The sequence below is a fragment of the Taudactylus pleione genome, unplaced genomic scaffold (genome assembly GCF_031769625.1).
Source record: "Taudactylus pleione unplaced genomic scaffold, aTauple2 ptg000086l, whole genome shotgun sequence".
NCBI classification, from domain to species: Eukaryota; Metazoa; Chordata; class Amphibia; order Anura; family Myobatrachidae; genus Taudactylus; species Taudactylus pleione.
The window spans coordinates 29,884,000-29,910,513 of record NW_028284488.1 but is presented as its reverse complement, the minus strand read 5'-3'; the positions used below and the strand labels follow the sequence as shown (position 1 = coordinate 29,910,513).

Genomic DNA, 26,514 nt, shown 5'->3' with positions numbered 1-26,514 from the left:
ACTCCCAAGGCTTCGAGGAAAGATCTAGCATCTGTGGCTTAGCTAATTGAATCGGGCAAAGCATTCAATTAACTGTGGGGTAACCCTGCAGCTGGCTGAATTCTCCCCCCCTCTAAAGGTATTTTTATTGAGTCCATTGCAGTACCATCATTCTTGCCCAGTGCACATCAGTCACTATGTATATTTGGCATTGCAATTACTGTTTTCCTTAACAGTATCTAGCACTTGTCTCTTTGCCTGTTCTTATTGCCGACTATACTGTAGGTTCTTTATGACTATACATTCTACTTCATCCTCTGTTAAGTTGTCTTGTGTATTGGGTTTAGCTCATGCTGTATTACAGGTACCCATGTGCTAGACCCCAGTTTTGACCATGATTGTCGTCATCCAACCTTGCTTCCATTATTGTGTACCAGACCACAGCTTGATCTGGTCTACTGCTGCTATACTTGACTCTTGTACTGTATATGAGGCCTTAAACTGCAGTCTTTACTAGTGCTGCCTCTGAACACATCTCACTCTCAAGCTAAACCTGGAGCACGATACTTATTCTATCCATGTCCTGCTACTGCCAATTCTGCATCATCAAGTAATATTACAGTAGTTTCCACCTGCTACCGATATCACACCACTATCAATGGCCATATGATTAGTGTAGTGGTTAGCATTACTGCCTCAAAGCACTGCGGTCTTGGGTCTGATTCCCACCAAGGCCCTAACTGTGTGGAGTGTGTATGTTCTCCCCGTGGATTTCCTACGGGTACTTTGGTTTCCTCCCAGAATCAGAAAACATACTGGTAGGTTAATTGGGTTTTGACAAAAACAATTAACCCTAGTGTATATGTGTGTGTACATGTGGTAGGGAAATATAGATTGTAAGCTCCACCAGGGCACGGAGTGATATAAATGGCCAAATATTCTCGGTAACTGGAATACTGTATTTGTGCTCTATATAAATAACTGTAATAAATAATCAATTTCTTCACCAACCAAAGGGATCCATTATACTCGGTTACTGCACTGTTTTATCTTGGACCCCAGAACGCATTTATTTACTAACAAAAAAGTGTCTTTTGCACTATATATAAAAAAGGGAAGCGCTGGCTGATGTGGCAGAAAAACAGTGTGACAGAAGGTGCCCAGGAACAAGCATGCTGTGCCGAGCCTGACTACAATGTGTACTCTTATTCTATGCTCTCTGTCAGGTGGAATGGGATTGTATTACGGGCACCGGTACTTACCTCGATCGGGCCCGGGGCGTTCTGTATTCCGGCATCAGGATTATGGCAGGCGTCGGTATCTTGATGCCTTTCATAAGTCCTTAGCCGGCGTTCCGGCGTTGGGATTGTGATGCCGGTCATATAACTACATCCCCTGTCAGGTTACTGAATCACTGCAAGGCTTGTTTTTTTTAATATATATATAAAATACATAGAACTAAAAATGACAGTTCCTCTCTAAATAACACACATTAATATGCTTGTCTAAAATAAGACTGCTATTCACCCAACTGACAGACCTATAACACTCTCTTTATCTTTTGTTATTTGTTCCACCAATTCTTCTGAAGATCTTAAACCAGTTAAAATAACATGAAGCCACAATGGTTTTCTGTAGCCATAGTCTGGTTAGTATATGATGAATGTTCACATTTGCTTGCTGTTTCATCACGATTGCATTCTCTGTATAATTATAGTAACATACATACAAATAGGGACGGGCTGGGGGCAATTATCAGGTATGGCCTTGCAGCACTCTCCCATCTCAGCATGCCGGCCGAGCATAGCCAATTAGGCTCATTAGGCCATCGGCCCTTCTGTCATTTGCCAGAAGTGCCAGATGGCCAGTCTGCCCCTGCATACAAATAGTGTATTCCACACATCATTCGTTTACCCCTTTGTCTGCTGTCTGACAATACAAATGCATACCTCTCAACTGCCAGATTTCAGTGGTGCGGTGCTAACTGGTGTACTATGTCCTGCCCAAGGACATGTCTGTCATGGTGGGAAACTTGGGCAGTTACTCCTGGTTACCACTGCTCTGTTAAGCAAAGAAGCAATGAACAGATTTCACATGCACCAGTAGTGTGCAATGAATTTGTGTTGGAGGGGAAGGGCTCTGGCTATTGGACAGCGATTATAAAATCTAGGCAAGACCCCTGCAACAAGACCATGCCCCCATCTTGTTATGACTACGCTGCTGTCCCAATACCTGGATGTGAAATGTTGGGATTTACAGTATTTACTTGTCTTAAACATTGTCTTATGTGATGCAGATTCTAATACCTAGTAGTGTAACTTACCGTACCAGGCCTCGGATACGGAATCCTACCCTGATAAGGAATTAACTGGTGATTTGGGCCTTCTTTGTGTGCAAATGGTCCATTGAACACAGTCTGTATGTCAGACATATGGTAAACACATACCGCAGACCCTTTGAACACTGAGCTGGAAAAACAAAATTACTTCTGTTAACATGATTTGTATTAATAGAATTTAATAAGCATACAGTAGAAAATAATAATTTAATATAATATCTAATATTACATCAATGTGAAAATGTTTATATTTTACTATTTCTCATTAGGGAAATGCTTGATTGGTTGCTATGGGTTACAGCAGCTCTTTGGCATAGTTATTTCTGCTTCAGATTTTATCATGCTCCCCCTATAAAGCTGACAATGAACAGCCCTGTAACATTAAACTTCAGCTTTTGAAAACCACTCGCAAAAGAAACTTTCAGTGAATACCTCTTTCAGTTCGTCTGACCGCTTTCCAAGAAATACTCTTTCAAATGTGCCACAAAGCTCGAGTCTGGACACAGTAGCTTACTTCACTTTCTCATTCCAATTGTTTCATTCACACATCAATTCCCTCTAGGATTAGATCCACATGTTTAAAGGTTTATGCAGAAAAATCTGAAATCCTACCTACTGGCAAGCAACCAGTCTTAATTCTTAACAATTCCGTCTTTTCTCCATTTAAAACACTTTCTATTTACATTTGTTAAACTTTGGAGGCCTTGTCTCTTAAATAAACTTAACTTTAGAACAGATACTGGAAAGGCACTGCCTATTCTCCAAGCAGACGTTTCTTAGCAAAAATAAAAAAATATTCTACTCGATATAATTTTTCAGACAGCCCACACACAGCTTGAAATGGCATGAGGCTGTCCTGTTACTTGCGTACAACTTGATAAGCTTCCTGTAAAAAGAGATTCAAGTACACTTAAAATTCTACAAGGATAAAGACTAACTGAAAAACAGATTTGTTGTACCATTTTCCATAACATCACTGGCAAGTTGCCATGCGGCCCTTTTAAGGTCTGAACTTTCCTGTGTCTAATGACTGATGTTAATGTTCATCTTCTATATGGGCTTTAAGTGGTGTACTTGTACATAAATATTCTCTAATAATCCATCTAAACTACAGCATTAAATAAGGCATTTATCTGCCATGCAATTAAACTGTGCATTCCAATAAGAATTTGGATTAAATGAGATTTTGCTATTATCCTCCCACTTATCTTTTATAATAAATTCTAGTATCAACAGACTTCTGTTCAAACTGCCAAGTAAATCTGAGTGTCGGCTACTTCTGGAATGTATGATGATTGGCCCGGAAACATCTTAATTATAGTGGACAAATAATACGTGGCTTTTTAAACAGTACGAGCCACCCACTGCTGAAGACATAGATATATACTGCAATGTGCTGAATGTTTTTGGCAGTGGTAACCTTTTCCTCCTACAAGTAAAATATTCACTTGGAATCATCACCAAAAAAAAAAATGTCATAATTTGCAGGTTCATAAAGAAAAAAAAGCTCCCATAGTCAGTCACAAGTGATGATAAGAAAAAAGATAATACATTTTGTGCTGAAATGCTTGGAACATATTAATTGTATTTAATACCTATGAAATTATATTAATAGAGAATAAAATAAGTGAACTTCCTTCTTAGTACATAAGTTAAGTACTAATGTAGGTACGATGCCGACACAACAACTGACCGAGAGAAAATCCGAGTGGGTGACTCCCACTTGGTATAATGATGTAGCTTGAATTTATGACTATTTGTGGATGTGCTTTCCACAAGTATATTTCAGGGAAATATTTTCATTGAATGGTATTACATATTTTCTATATGTAAACATATGATGTGATATCTTTCTTTTCTAAAATAAATATATATAGCACATAGGCCCTCATTTATTAACGAGTTTTATCACCAAAACGAGTGATAAATTTCACTGTTTATGATAAATGTGCTCCAGCCAATCAGCTCCCAACTGTGAACTGTTAGAAAAATTAGAGTTGGGAGCTGATTGGCTGGAGCACCATTTATCATACACAGAGAAATGTATCACTCGTTTTGGTGATAAAACTCATTAATAAATGGGGGTCATAGTATACAGTTGGGGCTGTAGCTACCATAAAGGTCAATTGGGTAGCATTCTTGAGGAAGCCAAATAATTGAATTTTATTCACATTTTAATTTTCCTTTTAAATGTTTTAAAGTTAGTTTAGGTTTGGAAAAGCTTGTCAAAATGACACAACAGATTACTAGACAGAGATCATCATAATATATTATGTGCTTATGGCACTTTAAAAGTGAATAAACCAAGACATAAAGAAGAACATTTTTCGTTGCAATGATTGATGATGAAAGATCCCAACTAGTAGTTAATGCACACTACTAAAAACATGATGGAAGATGTATTGCCTTTATACGCAGGCATGGACATAAGAAGTAGGCAAGGATTAGACAATCATCTAATGTTATTTTTATTGTTATTACTAATCCACAATAATCCATCAAGACTTCTATTTTAAATCTAAAATCTCCCCAATATTTAGTATACCGCAAATGGAAGTGTAACAAGTCTTATAAAGTCCATGAAACATTTGTGAATTTAATATATCTAATCATACCTTGAAGTAGTAAAAATGCCATATACCAGAGTAGTCCGAGGATTGTCTGCCTCCATGAGAAAAACATCCTCTATCATAAAAGAAAAACAGTTTGCTTTAAACTTCTTGCTTTCATCGTCATTAGAACTGTTTTAAAAATGTTAGCAGTAGAATTAATAGCAATATGCACTCCCATTCTAGTAGCATTAACTTCCACTGCATTTCCAGGGATCCCACAAGCCAAATACCACAGCACATTTCACATACTGTATCTTTACTATTAACCACTGCTACTTGGGCGCAGCTTTCTCTCTTAATACTAATTGTATTAGTATGTTTACAGGCATGTGCACGGGAGGGTTCCCTGTGTGCATAGGCATACCCTAATATCAGGCACCACCCACAAGCAAGGTCAGCAAATCTAATCTAATGCTGGGTACACACTTGTCGATATATTGTTCGTTCGATCTACAGATGTGTCCACGTACATCTTTCCTCCATGCGCTACAAGTCCCGTTAAACATAACGTGTGAATGCTGTGCAACTCAGTAGCGCCGAGCGAGTTATCTCTGATCACGGCTTCGGCATTCAGAGCAGGGTCAGAGACACAGATGTATCTGTCTCTTAAAAAAAAACCTTGGTCTGTCAGGGTGATTTTCTGGGTATTGGCGACCTGAGAAGGGCTGTGTTTAACGCGCAAGGAAGTAAGGTGTATGTGAGTGCATTGGCGGTTATGTACACCCGATATGTCTGAACAACGTCGTTCACAGACATATCAGGTCAGCCTTGCAGCACAGCCGATGCTAATATATCTGAAAGATATATCAGTGTATCTGCATGTGTATATGGGCGACCCGCCGACTGCCCATACACTTGTTGTAGGGACCACCGGCACTGACATCACAACTGGGTGGGCAAATTTAAATGCCCGCCCAGTTGTGATGTCAGCCCAGACATACTGAGCAACTGATTGGTAAGTGTGTATAACTTACCAATTGGCCGCTCTGATGGTAGATCCGTCTTCTCAGTGTGTATCCAGCAATAGGCTGTGGCTGCCTTCCTATGAACAGTGGCACAGCTGTGAGTGCCGAGCAGGTCCACTCCCTGACACTCTGCTCAGCAGGTAGCATGGGCCATGACAATCGGGCACCCCCATACTCAGGATTGGCACCCGCAGTTTTGCCACTGTTCCTAGATAGGCCGCCAGCAGTCTATGATTGAACTTCACAGTCCTGTCAGCTGCCAGGCAGGTCCTCTCTTCGACAAGCAGCATAAGCCACGACCTGACATCATGTCTGGGCCAGGCATAGAGAGAGGAGCAGCAGCGTACACCTATGAGTATGTATATTATATGGTAAATTTCAGGTTCTAAAAAAACATAGTTATAATAGTGTAAATTATAATAGCGTTTCTTATTTCTAGTTAAGTAAAAAGACAAAGCACAAAGGAAATAATGACACGTTTACAATAGCTTAAAAAATATTTTTCAAAAATATTCAATAGTATCAAATGAAATCATTTTTTACAGCAATGATTTCTACTCTTCTCATTACATATGTTTTTGCATTATTCTATTCTAAATATTGTTTATGCTATACACTTCTTAAGTAGAAATCTGTAGTTATGCACTTCTACATATGCACATAAAACACAGCAACTGCTAATCTACATAATGATCTCACCTAATTCATCAAAGTGGGTCTCTGTCCCATCATCATCCATCACTGAACATACCAGCCGTGCCTTTAGAAATGTTGTCCATTTGTTAACAAGACTTCTTTGTCCACCAATGTCATTCTAGAATGCAACATGATAAAACAGTTACTGTATATATTAGTGGCCATATCTTTCACAGTGCTCAGTTATATAAGATAACCTATTCATGTCAACACCAAATAAACAGAAATCCTCCTATAATATTGTTGTCCTCATCTAGTAAACCAAATTATTTCAGTAAACACAATAATAATGTATGTTTCTTGATACTTATTGTTATTATGAACATAAATCTGTTTGGAGTTTCTGTGTTCTCCGTATGTTGTGTGGATTTCCTCCAGGTGCTCCGGTTTATTTTTGAGTCAAAAACATCCTGGTTACTTGTTACTGACAAAAATAATATATCCTGGTGTGTGTCTTTTGTATATGTGTGTGTTAAGGAATGATAGTGGTGCAAATTATCCCAATGATAAGAGAAAAATATAGTGTAGAAAGTCATAACACATATACAAAAAGTTTTGCACAGATTCCCACAGCCGTTATTATGACATTATTGCCCAATTGCCCCAGGTTTATTGCTGTTACATTGGAAGAAAGGGAGTGGGAGGCATTAGCCTCACCAACATTATGTGTGGTTCCTTTTACTCTGAACTTTGTGCCACACAGTATACACTCAGAAGAGTATCTACAATGGGTCAGGGTGCAGGGTGTTCAGTGCACTCAGGCCCTTGCCTGGAAGGCCAAGCACCATCCACTGTGCACCCAGAGTAGGATCTCTCTAGGTGGCCACTGGCATTGAAGCCATGTCAGGTCCTTCCAGAGCAAAGCAGAGGAGAAGAGTTGAAGAGCAGTGGGTCTCTGCGCTTACCCATACGGATCCTCTGACTTGTACAGTCGTATAGTGCAGGTGCTGGTGAGTGGATTAGAATAAGGCTCAGAACTGGAGCAAAACACTGCCTACTGAAGAGGAATGCAGTGGAACACTCTGCCCTAGTAAGTGAGAACTTTATCCAGCTGTACATATGAGAAGGAAATGGCCTGGGACCTAACATAACTTTATATCCAATATATGGGAAGTGGGGGAGTCTGCAAATAATTTGCACATGGGCCCCTCATTTCTTAAAATGCCCATATTTATACTATTAGGTGTTTTTGTGTATCACATATATTGCCTGGATAAGAGGAGCAACATATTACACATCATTGATAATTTTGAAAGCACTAATACCACCTACTTTAGGTTAGTACTGTATGTTCAAATCCTTCTACTTATCTACTTCTGTCACACTACTGTTGTAGATGAGGATGGACTAAAGCAGAAAAAGCTAATGCTGGTCTCACCCATAAATGGATTTCGATTTACATTTACCATTCCATAGTGGGGTCTGTGCATAAGATTACATCATGTGCATTTATGTCATAAATATCTAGACTCAATTTCTCTATAATTATTCTTTTCAGATTCTTTGTGTCAAACATTATCCACATAAATCTTTCCTTTGGAGCAAGTTTCTGCAAGCAAGTAATCACATTTGTTTACAAAATATTTGCTGATTAAAAGCACAAAAGAACCAAACATTAGCGAATATCTGTATAACTATCCCCATTTTTTTTTAGAAAGCTTCTGAAAGCAGGTGAAATTGTCTGGGCTTTTCTGTTACTGCTTTTCCTAATTTCCAATTCTTCCCAGTAAAAACACCCTACTAAATTATGAGCTTTCTCCTTGGAGTTCTCCGGTACAAGCTCAGGCAAAGGGTTCAGCTATGGTAGCAAAACAAATCTGCTGCAGAGGTGGGAGAGAAGAAGGGTGAAAGCTTTTAGCAGTCACCAAGCCTTTATAAAGTATATATGCAGAAAGAGGCTAACATCTGCTTTTGTGATCACTCCCTAATTACTGAACTCTGGCAAACGTCTTTTCTGGAAAGCACAGTTTAACAATATACTGTTGAACTGAGCTGGTGCTAACAACTTAGGGGTAAATTTACTAAGCTCCGTGTCTGGTCGAGATTGCAATCACGGGTGTGTTTGACCATTTTTTAGAAGTCGGCAATTTACTAAAGATAAACTCAGGTGAGAAATCATGAAACTGTTTAATACACGGGTGAAAACACAAATAGAAATAAATACACCATTGGCCAAACTTGCAGGTACTTTTTATAACCAGGGATACAACTCGGGAATTTACCAAGAATCATGATTATAATCATGGGTGTCATTTTAGCAAAGTCAGTCCTAAGTAAAAATTTCAAAAAGACTACCTCCCGAGTTGTGAGTGTGGGGGGGGGGGGGGGGGCCATATAAATTTTTGATAGTTGTTAAACCTTTATTTGTTTAATTTTTACACAAAAGCAGCCTGCACGTATCTCACTGATATGTGCATACTACTAGTTTGAGAGTGTTTGGCTGCGGTCAGACATGGGAAACTCGGGGAGAAACACGATCACATACACCATCAAAAAACACGATTCAGCAAAACACGATTCTTGGTAAATTTGAGTGTTTTAGCTGCAAAAAGTCTATCGTGTTTCAGAAATGCTGATCGTGTTTCACCTCGGGCAATCTCAGACCAAACAAGATTCTTAGAAAATGTAATCCTTAGACTGTGTCATGCTGGCTATATATATTTTTTTTTTGCACACAGCATTCTTGATAAGGTTCTAAAGCTGTCTGAAGTATGTTTAGTGAGTCAACACATTCTTGCGGCGCATAACACATAACAGATAAGTCACCACTTGTAGCACTGTATGCAGGGTTGGACTGGCCCACAGGTGTATGGGGGAAATCCCCAGTGTGCCCCACTGAATGAGGGCCTTACCTCCTACAATATAGGTTTGGTTCCCAACTGTGCACTCAAATTATACATGGTTAGTGGAGCAGGACCACTGATGAACTTGGATACCTATTTTGTTTTTATGGAAAATACACCGATTAGTCATTCTGCCAATCAAAGTGGACAGTCCTGAGACACCCCTATCCTCTCCTAAATAAAGTGACCCTGTTCTTTGTAGACTGACTATGTCCTTTCTAATGGAAGTTCAAGTCCATCTGTGATGGCTGGCCACACCTCTTCTGGTAAGTGGCAACACCACTTAATCTTGGACCCCTACTGCTGTATTCCCGGGTGTGCCCTTCATGTCCCAGTCCAACATTAACTGTATATTACACTTAAAAGGTGGGTGATGGAAAGAAGCTTTGTGTTTAGCTGCAGAAATATTAGTAATCAGACAGTGTCGGATTGGGGAATAAAGGGCCCTCTAGGGGAATGCAGTGGTAAGAGGTAAGGAGGCCCATGCTAAGAGGTGTGGTCATTCATCAGAGGGGGTGTGGACAGCCACCACAAACACTTGGATAATTATTAGACAAATCTTTGTGTAGTTTCTATACTGTAGATGGGAACCAAGCCCCCATATTGGTCAGTGGTCCTGCACCACCAGGTAACTGACCATCTAATAAAGTATCAATCTATAATTTGAGGGCTAGAACCTGACACCTAGAAGAGGGGGAGTGGGCCCACAGGTAGTGGGGCCCATTGGGGATTTCCCCTGTACCCCTGTAGGCCAGTCCAACCCTGTAATCAAACCACACACTTTGCATTGGGAATGTGAATTCTAAGACATACTGTATGAAACAGTAGCTGGCCAGACGGGTTGGGTATAGGATACCAGCAGTCGGGATGCTGGCTGTCAATAGACAGACAGCGGTATCCCAACAGGGATTAGGTAAGTATCCTAACCCTCTCCCTTTAACCCTCTAACCCTAACCATCCTTTTCGGCATCCTAACTCTAACCCTCCCTATCCCGCACCAAAAACCCTCCTGGTTAGTGTCTAAACCTTACCCTCCTCCCTTAGTGCCTAGACCTAACCATCCCCCCTTAGTGCCTAACCCTAACCACCCTTCGAGTGGTGCCTAACCCTAACCCTCCTGTCCGAAGTGTAACATTAACATCCCCCCTTCCACAGCCTAACTCTAACCCACCCGGGGTGCCTAAAACTAACCCTCCCCCACACCGCGGCTAACAGCTAACAGCAGCCGCTATACTTATGATCAGGGAGCCGCTGACAGGATTCCGGCGTCAGCATCTCCACTGATGTCGGGATTCTGACGCCGGTCTACTGTCCGCAGTTCGGGATTCTGGTGCTGGGATTTCGGCAGCCGGCTTCCCAATGGTAGGTAAAATAACTACATCCCAGCCAGACATATGTTTTTGCTGCAGTGCGTACAACCCCTTTAATGAGAAGAGATCAGCTGTCTATAATAGTTAATAGCATGTGTAATGGACAGGGGAGTGCCATGCATTTAATTAATTTCCAGGAATATAAACAGTTCTTTGTGTAGATAGGTATTTTTAAATTACTTATAAATGACTACTTCTTAAGCACTTTGGGCCTGATTCAGAGCCGGAACGCAATTAGCGCTCGCTCGTCCAGAAAATAGGAGTGGCTATTCAAATGAACCGTTCGCTCTTTGCGGTCTGTTCACGCCTCTAGGTCTGAACGAGCGAACAAAACTTGCGGTCGTTTTTTGGGAAACTACGCCCCATGGCCGCTCGCATCCTACGTCATGTCCGCTATTTATTAGATTAATCGAGTACATCGACCAGGGTATGAACTGCTCGCTATTCTTGTGGTTGGTTTTTGCTACCACAATTTTGCGAGCAGTTCTGGCTATAAAATAACCCAGTGACGTGGTCAATGACGCTGCTGTATTAATTATGCACACCCATAAAACGCCCGTTTTGACCTTTAAGCACGCCTGCGTTCGGATCTCCACTCCCCGTTTTCAAGCACCTTCCCCTGTTACCACCCACATACGCCTCTTTCTGTCACTCAAATTATCAGGCATTCGCTATTTTGCGAGCACATGAATTTCGACCGCACTGACTGGTTCGCGCATGCGTATAACGATCCGTACGCATGCGCAGTTGGGCAAACATCGCTCGGAGCGAACGAGTGGCCGCTTACGAGCGGCTCTGAGTGCTTTTGGATCAAAAAAAGTGCTATATACACAAAAACTATTATTATTATTATTATTATTATTATTTTTACACTAATAACCAATTTAACCTCATGGTTTTATTTTTTCTTTAAAAAATGCTTAATATTGCAGCTATTTCCACTTATGCACATGTAATTAATATAGACATACAGCAGATGAAAATAACTAGACACTGAAAAGGATTTATGAACATATTAGATGTAGGAGCTTGAGTAATAGTGCCTGCCTTTGTTCCTGTGCTCATCATGAGCAGGAAATGCATTTAGAGTCTGTCCAGCACAGATGTAATTATTTGATTTTCTTACATTGTCTGGGACTGCTACATACAGTATGAACAAAACACATCTTACTGGGCAAACTCTTGCTATCATGGAATGGATTTGCTTGGTACTTCCGCTGCTGTCGGTCAATCTTTCTTTCAAAAAGAAATAAACCTTTGCATCATTTGGATCTGTTCCATCTGGAAGGAGCTGTGCATCCACAAAAATTGGCTCTACAATATAAATTATTACCTATTACAACATTCATTCATTAAAATAATTACTTGTAGGTGTAATGTATATGACGTTTTTGCTCTCTACTGAAAGAGCCACATATAGAGGAGCGTGGACATTATATCAATAGGGCATCCTTATAGGGACGAATTCAATTAGGTGCCAAAAGTCGTTTTTGGCTAAAAGCATTCATAGATGTGAACTTTTTCGCGCATACCTGTGTATCGCGCTATCCAATTCCTGGAGTTTTTGCATGTGCGAAAACTCCATATGCAGAAACCAGCAAAAGTTTTCCCCATCTCAGAGCAGGTGAAAAAATGTGCAAAATCTCTATTTTTGGCTAAAAATGTGGGGAGTTGGGGCCTGAAACAGACCCGCTTGCGAACGCACAGCGCTCACAAGCGGGTCGATGGTCCCCGACTGCGCATGCGCCGCCTCCGGCGTGCGCATGCACGAGACACGTACTGCGACGGCAGTTCCGTCGCAACGGGCCTCATTACAAGACGGGGTGGCTTAGGCGTCCCTTAGGAACGCCTGGCGTTGTGGGCAGCCCTACTGACATCACTTGTGATGTCCGTAGTGGACTTCCTGCTCTATTAGAGCAGGAGGTCCACTCGGGCTTGCGAGAGCTGAGACCCTACCACAGGGTCTCCTCGCAAGCCCGATGGTCGCGATAATCACGACCATCGCCAGGCCGCTCGCAAAAGCTGTGGGTGGTCACCCACATCTTAGTGAGCGGCCTTGAGGCTGAAAATAAATAAATAAATCCCCACCCTAATTCAGAGCGAGCGGTCACAAACAGCGAGCGGCTCTGAATCAGGCCCTTGGTTCACAACCCTTTGGACACCCCCCCCCCTAATGACTAATTAAGCAAAAAAAAAAATTTGCTTTTTACCATTTTTCCACACTCATGCAAATATGCATACAACAGCTATGTGACTCAATTTAAGAACCCAAAATACTTTTATTAGGCCAATTAATAAATATATATTGATTTCCAGTGTCAGTTAGGCTTTTTATAATGTGCAGACTTATTTCCCCAGAATATGCTGTACTTTTCGCTTGTTTCGCCATTCCCAGTTTTCGCACACATGCTTTTTCGCGTGTTTTGCAATTGGATAGGGTGAAAAGCGGGAGCGCGTATTGAGAGAGTAAGCAAAAAGATCACATCAAAACTGGCAAATGCGGTTATAACTTCACCATGCAGTTGCTTTTCGGCGATTGCGACTTTCACACTTAATTGAATACGGACCATAATTAGAACACTGCCACTGCAAATCTACAATGTGATACTTAAGGGGAGCACAATCAGAGTAAACACAATGGTAGTAGAGAAAATAAAAAATAACAAGTGTATCTTGATCAGGCGCTACTTTGGGCTGCATTTCTACAGCAGCTGTAAATAAAAAGGGGTTAGTCAAGCCCCAGTACAATAGATATAGATGACAAGAGAAAAACAGCGCTACTACTAAATTAATAATGAATTAGAAATGTGAGTGGTTGTAGTGTCTAATATGAATTTAATAAAATGTTATACAAAATAATATCACAATTTGTGTATGGTAGATATAGCAGCAATGAACAACACAATAACAAGTGCAATGTTAGTCAGTTAAAATAATTGGAAATGAGTATGCCTCACTATCCTCTGGTACCAGGATTAGTGTTCAACTTGTGTTCAATCCATAATGCAATATAAATTGATTAATAACCTGTTCCTAGTATAGTCCCTGGTAGTCCTCCCAAATATGTTTGATGGAATATAAACAGTTACTTAGCAAGCATAATTATCCAGTATAGTTACCACAGCCAATTCCAGGGGTTCCTTAACCACTTAACTGATGATTTTTTTTTCTAAAAACCGCTCCAAAATTGTTTGTTTTTTTTATTAGTGAATTAGGTGAGGAACATCCATTTTAACTTATTTAAAATGGTTTCATCAGAAAAAAAAAACATTTTTTTTTAAAGATTTTTTTTTTTAAATCGTTTTTTCAAATACCGGAACATCAGAACCACCATCAGAAACATCGGAAAACATCGCGACCATCGTGACATTCAATTTGAGACCGGATACGGGAACCAGGTATGTCAGGGGCGTGAGGGGGGAAGTTTACTTACTTTTCTCCAGCGGCTGCTCAGTTCTGCAGGCGCTGGGTAGGGGGTCCTTCTTTGCTGACTGATCAGCAGTGACAGCAGCACAGCAGACAGAGGGGGAGAGGGTGCTGGCAAGCAGATGGACCAGAAGGTCCCTCTGAGAGCAGCAGCTGCGGGAAGATTCTCTTCCTGCAGCCGCCCTCATGTTATCTGTCTGGACAAAATTTTACGTCCAGTACAGATAAAGAACTGCCTGGTGTGGACAGAAACTTACGTCCATGCCAGGCAAGTGGTTAATTAGCAGGGTGAGCTACAGCTGTCTTCTGCAGTTCAGTCGTATGACTGCCAAGGGTGCAGGGGAAAAAGGTGACCCTGTAGCTACTGTAGTTCAGCATTTGGGAAGGGGAGGGGCCCTCCTCCTCCTCTCCTCCGGCCTGACTGACTCCTGACCTCCTCTCCTTCTCTGGCTGGACTGCGGCGGCACCCTCCATCTTTGTTTTGGCCCGTTGCTGGCCGCGATGTACTGTAATGAGTCATCGTGACTCATTACAATGCTGCTGCTGATATTGCCACCAGCTGCAAGTCCCTTCATTGACGTGGGCCCCCGATGCACTGCACTGGCTGCATCGCCAGTATTTCCTCCCCTGGAAATGGACTTATTGTTTGCTAGACCAAACAAGCGCATTCTAGCAACTGTACAGTATCTAACACTGTATGCAGTCGGGAAGCCGGCGGACCTAATCCCGACAGCCGGCTTCCCGACTGCTTAATCCCAGTGAGGATTAAATGACCGGCGTCTACATCTAGACGCCTGTCATTTTACTGACGCGGGGAGACCGGCGCCCGGCATCCCGATCGAAGTTATGCCGGGTGCCGCTGCAGACAGCCACGGGGGGGGAGGGTTAGATTTAGGGCTCCCGGGAGGACTTAGGGCTAGGCACCCCCTCGGGAGGTTAGGGTTAGGCTAGGGGGAAGGAGGGTTAGGCAACCCCAGGGGGGATTTAGGGTTTGGCACCCCCCCGGGGGACTTAGGTTTAGGCGGCGGGGAAGGGGGGGTTAGGTTTAGGCACTTAGAGGGGGGATTAGAGTTAGGCACTGGGGGGAAGGTTAGGGTTAGGCACCTCTAAGGAGGGTTAGGAGGTAGAATTAGGTTAGTGAATACTTACCTGGGGACGATCGGGATTTTCATCCTGTTCAGGCAGCCGCTGTCGAGATTTGAACTGCCGGCCAGGGGTCCGGCGGTAAATCATACCGATTCCTCTAACACTTAGGGGCATGATTATAATATTTTTGTTACCACTATTAGCTGCAATAAGAAATTAGTTATTGCCCAGTTATATTAAAAAAACACACGCGGGGACAGGGGCTCTGCTCTGAAAGGAGCCCGTCTCTGTAATGTTGTAGAAGTGAAGTGATCACTAATGCGATCACTTCACTTCTCCTTCAGCACTTCTGTGTATGCAAGTGGAGAGTGCCGGGGAGAGATCCTACGGATCCCTCTCCTGGTAGTTATTGTGAAGTGTAGCCCATAGGCTACAGCAGTGGTTCTCAAACTCAGTCCTCAGCACCCCACACAGTTCACCTTTTCCAGGTCACCCAGCAGGAGCACAGGTGTATTCATTACTCACTGACACATTTTAAAAGATCCACAGATGGAGATTATTATTTCACTTGTGATTCTGTGAGGAGACATGGAACACATGCACTGTTTGGGGTCCTGAGGACAGAGTTTGAGAACCTGTGGGATACAGGAATCAATGCCATCTGGAAATTGCATTAGCTTAGCTAGTGGGGCCAAGCTCCAGAATGCATCACATTCCAAAGCTTAGTAAATTCAGCAAAAGTGCAGCCTCCATAGAATACTCCGATATCTGCTGTGCCACCTCCCCCCCAGATATATTCATGGGATACTGTACATTTGCGGATATCTCCCGAAAACCAGATCTGCGCTAACTGGAAAAGCATTAGGCAAAATAAACCATAAACACAGAAAATATATGGTGCCTCAGGCACAGGTGGAATTCCAGAGTTAGTTTGTCTTTTTAAGCCAACAATAATTTAAACGGCAAAACCAGGTTGGTTTTGCCATTTCAATTAGGCCCATGATGTGTACGCAACCTCAGTGTATGTGTGTGTGTATCTATCTATCTATCTATCTATCAATCTTAAATGTTTAAATTGTGTTTATAGCTTCGCTTGCATTTGTTATTGCTCAGCGGAACTAATTTTACAAAGACAGTAGTGGCATCTAATATTGTGATGTATGTGTTATATTTACATTGATCACAAAATGTCTTTGTAAACAATATATGCAGTTTTTCCTTCAGGGAGTAACAGAAAAACATGCTTGGGGCTACTATCTCGTGAGCAAGCCACTTAACCCACAGCAACACTGAAAGGTTGTAAGTAACATGAGCAGCAACTCTATGATATGCAGCATTTGTCTTGGTGCTCCATCTACTGGATTGCAACTTTGTGAGTCAAGATAAGCTGCCTGATTAGTGCTTAATACATAGTTGGATTTTTCTCCGAAATAGATCTTTATATATATATATATATATATATATACATATACACGGTTTATCTATGTATATATATATGCATACATATGTTTGAGTTCGGGGTGTGCAGTATATGTATATATTGTATATATATATATATATATATATATTTATATACATGTAGTCATTTTGGACTTGAGGTGTAAAGCCCGATAAAAAATATTTTTGTCTCAATAGTTCATAAACAGTCCCTAAAAGTATATTTGTCCCAAAAAAATTATATTATATACAACTAGTGATATTTGGCTTAAGGAGCCTGCAGACTGCACGCGCCGAGAGTCATTCGTCTGGTTTTTCCTTTATTGTTTCCATAGTTCATATATAGTCCCAAAGAGTACATCTCTCAAAAAAAAAAAATCTATGTACAGGCACAAACATTATAACTTTATTATAAGTATAGATAATACTAGCACACGGTCAATGTGTGATTTTTGACAGCAGTATTACACTGTCAGAGATTGTTGTATTATACATGCCCTCCTGCAACTTTTACTGAATACAATGCATTACCTTTTTTGCTTTCTCTTGTGTATCTATCAGGTAGAGTTGTTTATTATCACTGGGCATGAAAGTGCTACACAATTGCTTTATAGCAAGGCACACAGTAGAGCTAAATTATGTTGTATTCAAGAGCAACATAAAATGAACTAGCATACATGTAGTTGCTAAAAACATAGGCAAAATCAAAAAGCTATTGCAAGTACTTAGTAAAAGTTGCAGTAGGACATGTAACACTTTGGCGTGTTTCCCTTTAGTTATTTGAAAAGTTTACTTTTTTGAAAACTAAAAGCCCTGTCCCTCCCTTCCCCTCTACTCCCATTTCTCTTCCACCCCTCCCACTTTAATATGTATGTATATCTGTTTATATTTTGAAAATCAATTAAAACTAAATTAAAAGAAAACTAAGGGGATATGTAATTGGTTCCAAGATTGCAGAAGCAGAGGAATTTTGGTGAGTTTGCTGCTAAATTTAAGATCATTTATAAGGCAAAACCAGCCTTTTTGCTGATTGTCACTTTGAATTTATCGACAAACTCTCTGAAATGCCACCGGTTCCATAATCTTGAAACCTATTTCATAACCCCCTAAACTTTTACATGAATAAAAAAATGGTGGTATAGTATGTTAATGAAATCAGTTTTTAAATGTGTTAAAATATGTAATTAACACAAATATAATAATATCCTTTAACTGCAAAAGAATCTTACCACTTAACCACTTTGAGTTGTGCTGATCTGTCCTCACCGCATTACGTTTGGTAAGACTGCGAAATATTGCTGAGTCAGTGCCCATAAAATCAATGTACATTCCAGAGAATAGCTCCTCATCTATAAAACAATGATAACATGTTATCTACAATTAATCTTATAATAAGTGACGTATACAAAATGTGTGCTGATAATATTTCTGTATTTCTTTACCACATGCACAAATATTACAATAAATACATGCCTACCTATTATAATAATTGAAACAATGGATTATTAAATTATCATATGCATGCATGGGATCATTTCTCAATAAGGGGGAGATGTACTAAGCTCTGAAAAGTGATAAACTGGAGAGTGATAAACTACCAACCAATCAGCTCCTAACTGTCATATTACAGGCTGTGTTTGAAAAATGACAGAAGCTGATTGGTTGGTAGTTTATCACTCTCCGATTTATCACTTTCCAGAGCGGAGTACATCTGCCTCTAAGCCTGTTATCCAGAAAGGTCTACAGGGGTCAGGGGTAAGATGGGAGTTGTTTTTTAACTTAAATTTGTTTATTGTAGTCATGGTTCTCCAAGTTACAGAAAAACTGCTTATACACCATAAGTCCTGTGCATTACATGCAATAGATCTGATAACTACTGTTTTTCAACATGAATAAACCAACACATGGAGTTTTATATTTGCTACAAACCCTCCTACCTAATTACAGTAACACACAAAAGTACAAAAGGCAACATCTTTTGCAGTTTTTCAGCATTTAATCTCCCTTTTCTTTTGGTGATTTGTATTTATGACATAATAATTTCCTAGCTGCGGATATTGCTTTGGGGCAAGGAGCCCTGTGATTGGCTTTGGCGATAGAAGCTTACTTCCTAGTAGATAAATGTCTTATTGTGTACTACAGTTTCATACTAAATATATCAGAACCATGCAGGATGTCATACATAACAAGCTCAAACTGCAATTTTATTTCAGACTATTACATAAAAGGTGTCACTGTTAATACTTTATGAATTGCGTACAACGTTGAAGGCATCTGGCATGTTACTCATGCAATTAGTGCTTTAAATGGTTCTTCTGAACTTTTGTACCCTTTTCTCAATCCAGGAATAATATAACAAGCAGCCCTTACATACTAGCATAATATTACATGTTGGCTAACAGATATGGTATTTAGCCCAAATTCCTTTTTAATCTGTTATTGTCAACTATAAATGTGAAGACTTTTTAATGCCGTCATTCAAATCAACTTTATCAACAATATTACACTGCTTACCATTCAGTTATGATTTAAAGAATTTAATATTATTATCTTGACTGATCTTTTTAATGAACTCCTTGAAGATATATTAGTGGGGACATATTTTTGAACATAAAAACAAAGGCCGTTTTGGGGTTTCACTTATATGGACAGAGCACAGAGCAGAATTTGATGTCTGGATTCTATGAATAAATCTCAGCCCATACGTCTAGACTCTAAACATGGGACCTATAGATTCCATTGCTTTGCCCTTAAGTTATTTTTATAAGGAATAACTTACTAAATCACCTGACATGATGGACACCAGTCTGTACTATCTGTAAACCCTGAAGTGATGGACTTTACATGGACAAACATTATATTTGCATAGTACACTGTGACGTTCTGTCTTCCATACAGAGATAAAAATGGGCTAAATAAATTGATATGAAATTTGGCCTTTTCTATGACACTGCTTCACTTAGATATGGTATATTTAAACAAAGGGCCTGATTCAGAGCCGCTCGTAAGCGGCCGCTCGTTCGCTCCGAGCGATGTTTGCCCAACTGCGCATGCGTATGGATCGTAATACGCATGCGCAAACCAGTCAGTGCGGCCGAAAATCATTTGTTCGCTAAATAGCGAATGCCTGCTATTTTGAGTGACAGAATAAGGCGTATGTGGGTGGTAACAGGGGAAGGTGCTTGAAAACGGAGAGTGGAGATCCAAACGCAGGCGTGCTTAAAGGTCAAAACGGGCATTTTAAGGGTGTGCATAATTAATACAGCAGCGTCATTGACCACATCACTGGGTTATTTTATAGCCAGAACTGCTCGCAAGATTGTGGTAGCAAAAACCAACCACAAGAATAGCGAGCAGTTCATACGCTGGTCGATGTACTCGATTAATCTAATAAATAGCAGACATGACGTAGGATGCGAGCGGCCAGGGGGCGTATTTTTTCAAAAAACGACCGCAAGTTTTGTTCGCTCGTTCAGAAATAGAGGCGTGAACAGACCGCAAAGAGCGAACGGTTCATTTGAATAGCCACCCCTTTTTAATGAACGAGCGAGCGCAAATAGCGTCCGGCTCTGAATCAGGCCCAAAGTGCATACCATGGGGTTGTATACAAGTCAAGCTTCTGGGAAAATAATGTAAATGGGAGAAGGCATTAGAAAAACAAGACTTAAAGACATAACACCAACAGTCATTGATGATTTGTCACACTTATTTATAGTCTAAACAAAATACAAGAGGATGTAACTTCTTTGAAATTGGCTGTAAGTCTGCAAGAACTATAAACATGTGTCCTTAAGGATGTCTTGGTAGTACGGGTGGCGAGACTGGAATCTAGGCCTCTGTTAAAAGGAAGAAAATTATACACAAAGCTGTCCACATTAGTGATGTTGGTATATATCTCATATATTACTGCTGTATCTGGGACACTTTGATTTTTAGTTTTATCACTTTTTAATTGATTATTCATAAGTCATGTTTGATGGTACTGAAATGCACACACTGTCTGTGGTGAGTAAACATTTTGGAGCCAATTGTAATTAACTACTAAATAACAAGTGTGTAACATTCAAATCTTCACCCCTTCACTAGATCAAACAAAATATATGCAGTGTAAGCCACAAATCGTGATCTAAAGTTTTAAAAACAAAGCAAAAAAAAAAAAAAAACAATCAAAACCATTTAGAATGTTGTATATAAAGTGAACAGTACCATATTGTCCTTCCTTGAATGCCAGCTGCTGGAAGAACAGCTAGGTTTACTAAGAAATTAATTTGTAGTTGCTCACTGCGAGCTGCCATACCAATATGACAGTCGGCTCCACATGCCAATTTATTACCTTCAATTAAAAAATTTCACAAAGTTAATAGAAATGTTTTTATATGCTTCCTCTGATCTGATTACTAAAAATAAGTGATAATTAGGGGTTGGAGTCAAATTTTACGAATTCTACTCCAATTGCCCTGTAATAACTATAGGTGATACTAAAATAATGTGAAAAGGGTATGAAAACACCCTTTTTGACTTTATTTTAGTAAAAATAATGTTAATAAATAGATCCCTAAGCCTTGGAGAGATAAAGTGGAGAGAGATAAAGTACCAACTAATCAGCTCCTGTCATTTCTCAAACACAGCCTGTACACTAGCGCATTCAGGGGGGGTTTCTGAGTACTCAGAAACCCCCCCTGACCATCCAAAAAAAAATTCAGGGACGGAGACAGTCTTGTCTCCTCTGTCCGTAACCAGGGTGGCCGCACAGAGCGGAGAATACTCTGGGGGCGGACCCGGCCACTGCAGCCATTTCTATTTGCTGAGTGCACGCTGCGATGTGTCAGCGGCGCACCGGGCTGTCCTGACTGCTGTAAGGGATGTGTATAGATCCCCTTCAGTAGGTACATCTACGGAAGGGGATCTATCCACAACCTTGCTGTGGACTCTGCCTCCCCCGTCTCCCCATATGGCGCACTGGCTTTAAGGAGACAAGTGACTCACTCAATTCCCACAGGGCATAGTCTACAAGGGATTGAGGATGAGGAGCTGTTTGGGCGCGGCGCAGGAAGGCTGAATGGCACTGAGAGGCTAACTGCAGAATCAAGTCAGGTCAGTCTCTTGATAGTGTTGGCTGGGCGGGTGGTATGTGTGTGCTTTATCTGTGACATTGAAGTCCAGTGGAGGAAGGGGGGTAGGGTATGTGTGATGTTTGTGTGTTGTATGTATGTGTGAGTGTGATGTATGTGTGTGACATTGAAGTCCTGGGGGGAGGGTGTTTGTGATGTATGTTTTGTTATGTATGTGTGTGTGACATTGAAGTATTGGGGAGGGATGGGGGAGGGTGTGTGTGATGTATGTCTGTGTGATTTGTGTGTGATGTATGTGTGTGTGATGTGTGTGTGACATTGAAGTCCCAGGAGGGGTGGGGGGCGGGTGTTTGTGATGTATGTGTGTGAGACATAGGAGTCCCAGGGAAAGAGGGGGTAGGGGGTTGCTGTTTGGTGGCACCATGGTTATATAAAATAAAACTAATATCTGCACAGCCAGTGTCAGTGTGGTCCAATTGGCAAAATACCAACATCTCTGGAGTTTTGTTTTTTTTTTGTAAAAAAACTCACAATTTCCCTATTTATTTGTTTAAAGTGAATATTAATTGGTGAAAAAATGATGGAGGAAGGAGGGGGGCACCGATACTCTTTTATGCACAGAGCACCAGAACGTCTAGTACTGAGAAAGAGGGAGGATCATCACGGCCACCCGCAAGCAATAGCAAATAGGGTGTGTGTAAGTATGTTGTGTGTGCTGCGTGCGTCATATATATTAATATATATATATATATATTATATTATATTTATATAAAATATGGAAACCCCTCTAAAAATCCTGCATTTGCCCCTTAACCTGTACACTGAAAGTTAGGAGCTGATTGACTGGACTTAATCTTTCTCCCCAAGGCTTAGTACATCTCCCCAAGTAATTAAAAGACGTTTAATGGATCATATTTTAAAATTCTTATATACAGTAGCTATTTGTGTTTGTTTTGTTAATATTTCTATACTTACTGATCATAACAGAAACGGTGTTTACTCTTGGGTTAAAAGAACAGCGTCCTTTTCCAGATTCATTTTTGTAATCAATTAAAAATATGCGGTCCTAAAAAGAGAGTAAGATGATTTCACAGTCAGTTTATGCACATTATTTCCTGGTACAAAGGCAGTTAAGCCGTAATCTGTATCTTGTCCATCTATCCTGATTTTCAGCGTAATATAATATTTTAACATATTAATGAGTGACTGCAGTTTACTGCAACACAATCTGTAAATGGAAATCCCCAGTGATTTACCGTCACTGACCAGCTACAATATATAACAGTGTTCTAGCCAACAAATCTATAGCACATGCTTTTAAATAGCCTATTGTTCATAAAATCATGAATAGCGTCTTTGATTTTTAGCGTGACTGTGCAGAAAGAATGTTTCCTGTGACCTTTCCTAAGATACATTCTTGTAGTGTCAGACATAACCTAGTGCAGAGGGCAGATTAGTAAATGCAGCCAATGTCTCCTAATAGAAGAGGAATTCATTACCAGGCAATATGTGCATTTTGCAGTTTGGGTTAGGCTTGGTAGACACAAATGGGAGTTCAGACTTCATACTAGAATTTGTCTGAAATAGTACCAAATAGATTTTTCACCTTTAAACAAATTTGATCTATTGGATTGTGGAAAATCTAATGCACTATTTCACTTTTGGCCTTTTATGTTTCACCAAGGCCTCTAGCTGATCCAGTGTATTTGACGCTAATTATCAAATACCTCCTATAATACAAAGGGATGTGGTCAATATCCCGAATGCGGACACCTGTCAGAATCCCAGGTTTAGGTGGACGGTTAGCGTTAGGAGTTAGGTTAGGCACTAAGGGGGGAGGGTTAGGTTTAGGGTACGGGGAGGGGGAGGTTAGGTTTAGGCACTGGGGAGGGAGGGTTAGGGTAGGGAGAGGGGGAGGGTTAGGATACCTACCAACAGGTGTCAGTATCCTAACCCTGTCAGGATGCCAGCGTCTGGATTCTGACTGCCAGTACCCTGAGCGCCGGCATCCTGTTCCCATCCCATTACAAATGATAAGTTGGCATTCCATTTAACAGCTATTTTGAACTACTTAACTACTTATGCTAATCTGAGCCCAGTAACCACAGCACTTTTATAGTCTCCAACATTTCAGACCGCGTCCACGCTCTTTTATCAAGGTAACCTTGATAAAAGAGTGTGTATGCGCAGGGCCGCCAAGAGCCGTGGCGGGTCCGGGTAACAGGGGGCAAGGCCTAATCGCGGGAGGCGTGACCACGCCCCCTTTGGGCAACTAAAAAAAGAAAAATCTTTTCAGTGCCGTGAAGCGGCGCTGCGCACTGGCGAGGGGGGCGCTCTGAGCCCCCTCAGCCCGGCGCAAAGCCAGGGGGGGCGCGATCAGGGTGATCGCTCCCCCCCACAGGCATAGGAGACTGCTGTGGCTGTTGCTCAGCAGCCATGAGCAGTCGCCCACTGCAGCTCAGCACACGCACCGGGAGAGAGCTATTATTTGAAGAGGAGGACGCTGCAACTAAACTTCAACAATCCAGGGAGTGGGCAAAATGGGAACGCCTAGGTATATGAGGGACCAAGCATACTGAAAGCAAGGGTTTACAAACAGGTACTTCCTATCATATTGTTCCACGAGGGATCAGCGAAGAAAAAAAGTAATTAAAAACTTCTCTTTACTCTATGGGTATAGCGCCACTTGGTGGCTACACATATTACATTTTGTCACTTAAAAAGTGGATGTTTGTTAAAACTTGTATCTTTATTTTACATTGCACATTTTTAAACATTAAAAGTGAAAAGTTTTTGTTTCTGAAAAAATGTATGAGGCTATAAATCTTGTGATCTTTAAAACATTTACTTTTGTGAAAGTTTTATCAAATAGAAAGAGAAGAAGGTTCTAATTCTAAAGGTGCATACACACACAACGATTTTTTAACCGATTATCGTTAAACGATATCGTTTAACGATAATCGTTTGTAAAAATCGTGCACTTTCTGAGTCAAACGATGAACTATTTTCGTTCATGCGCGTTCATGTTTGTAGTTTGTAGTTCAGTCAGACTTGTTCACTCAACGATTTTCAGTAAGGGAATATGCAAAAATCGTTTGTAGTTTTAAAAAATCGTTCATTACATTTAAATGAACATAGTAAATGAACAACTTTAGAAAACGATTTTAGTTCATTTTTTCAAGGTAGAAAATCGTTTACTAAAATCGTTAATTAACTAAATCGTTGTGTGTGTATGCAGCTTAATACTGATATTCATTTGTACCTCGGACCTGCGGCCTCGGTTGACATATGTGCAAATAGGACTGAAGGCTCCGCTTCCACAGATGAACAAATGGGTTCGGTTGAAGCTCTGAATCACACGAACAAAATTACCACAGCCGTGCTTGAAAAAAGAAATAAAAAATAATTTGTTAATAATATACTGCTACTTAATATGTTCTATGTAACATACAGTGTTGGTTTAGTAATAGAGCATGTAAAAAAGTAATAATACATTAAATACTGCACCATGAGAGGATAATGTTTACTATAAAGCGTAAAGCTGCATACACACGTAAAGATTTCCTGTCCAACCATCCAACTAGTTGATTGGTTGGAATGAAAATCTGGTAAGGAATGAAAGCAAATGACAATCAGCAATTTGCTCCCAAATGCCGGAAAATGGACAAAAACTGTTGTTTGAACAAATTGTTTCGATCAAATATTTAACAAACTTTTCTGAACGACCATTTTCATCTGTTTTCTGGCATTGAGGAGCAAATTGCTGATCATCATTTACTCCTATACGTTACCAGATTTTCGTTCCAACCAATCCACTAGTTGGATGGTTGAACAGAAAATCTCTATGTGTGTACTAGGGGAGTGCACCGGCCACTTTTCGTGTTTTGTGTTTTCGTTTTGGATCTGGATCTTTGTTCGTGTTTTGGATCTGGATTGGTTTTGCCAAAACCACCCTTCCGTGTTTTGGGTTCTGGGTTTTGTGTTTTGGAACTGGATTTTTTCTTAAAAAATAAAAAAAAATGCTAAAATCACATAAAATGGGCCTTTTTTTGTTCCTACGCTATTAATAACCACAATAACATTAATTTCCACTCATTTCCATTCTATTCTGAACAACTCACACCTCACAATATTGTTTTCAGGCCAAAAGGTTGCACCGAGGTAGCTGGATGTCTATGCTAAGCGACAAGTGGGCAGCACAAACACGTGGCCCATCTAGGAGTGGCACTGCAGTGGCAGACAGGAAGCCAATCAGCGTTATGGTGCCCATTTGCATGTAGCACGGACCTGGGAGATCCGTGCTACATGCATCTGTGTGATTGGCACAGAGCAATGACGGGTCCGTGAGACCAGTCTGTGCTGCTGTGGTAAAAAATAAAAGGAAACCTCTGTAAAAAAAAGAAAAAAAATGGCGTGCCCCCCCCTCCAAAAAGAGCAACCAGCCCCGGGCATTAGTGACCCAGTGTTGGGTGTGCTTAAATACAGGGGACAAACGACGTAAGGATCCCCTGTACTTAAGCACAAGCAGCACCGGGCTAGTCATAACCAGAGCTGGTTGTCAAAATACGTAGGACAAACGACATGGGGGTCCCCCGTATTCTGCGCAACCAGCTCTGTGCTCTGATCCGGTCCTGGTTCTGGAAATATAGGGGAAAAAAATTAGTAGGGTTCCCCTGTATGTTCCAGAACC

At 40.8% G+C, this 26,514-nt stretch overlaps 1 protein-coding gene across 2 annotated transcripts in view; it reads right to left on the bottom strand.

Annotated features, from left to right (window-relative positions):
• SEMA3C (semaphorin 3C) overlaps positions 1-26,514 on the bottom strand; it is a 189,392-nt gene that overhangs the window by 50,431 nt on the left and 112,447 nt on the right. For both annotated transcript variants that reach the window (XM_088468803.1, XM_088468804.1), the window contains exons 5-11: positions 25,087-25,206; positions 22,800-22,890; positions 17,982-18,101; positions 11,975-12,117; positions 6,594-6,708; positions 4,933-5,002; positions 2,303-2,447 (exon numbers count right to left, since the gene is read on the bottom strand). In XM_088468803.1, coding sequence (XP_088324929.1) covers positions 2,303-2,447; positions 4,933-5,002; positions 6,594-6,708; positions 11,975-12,117; positions 17,982-18,101; positions 22,800-22,890; positions 25,087-25,206 — 804 coding nt within the window. The remainder of the gene's footprint in view (positions 1-2,302; positions 2,448-4,932; positions 5,003-6,593; positions 6,709-11,974; positions 12,118-17,981; positions 18,102-22,799; positions 22,891-25,086; positions 25,207-26,514) is intronic.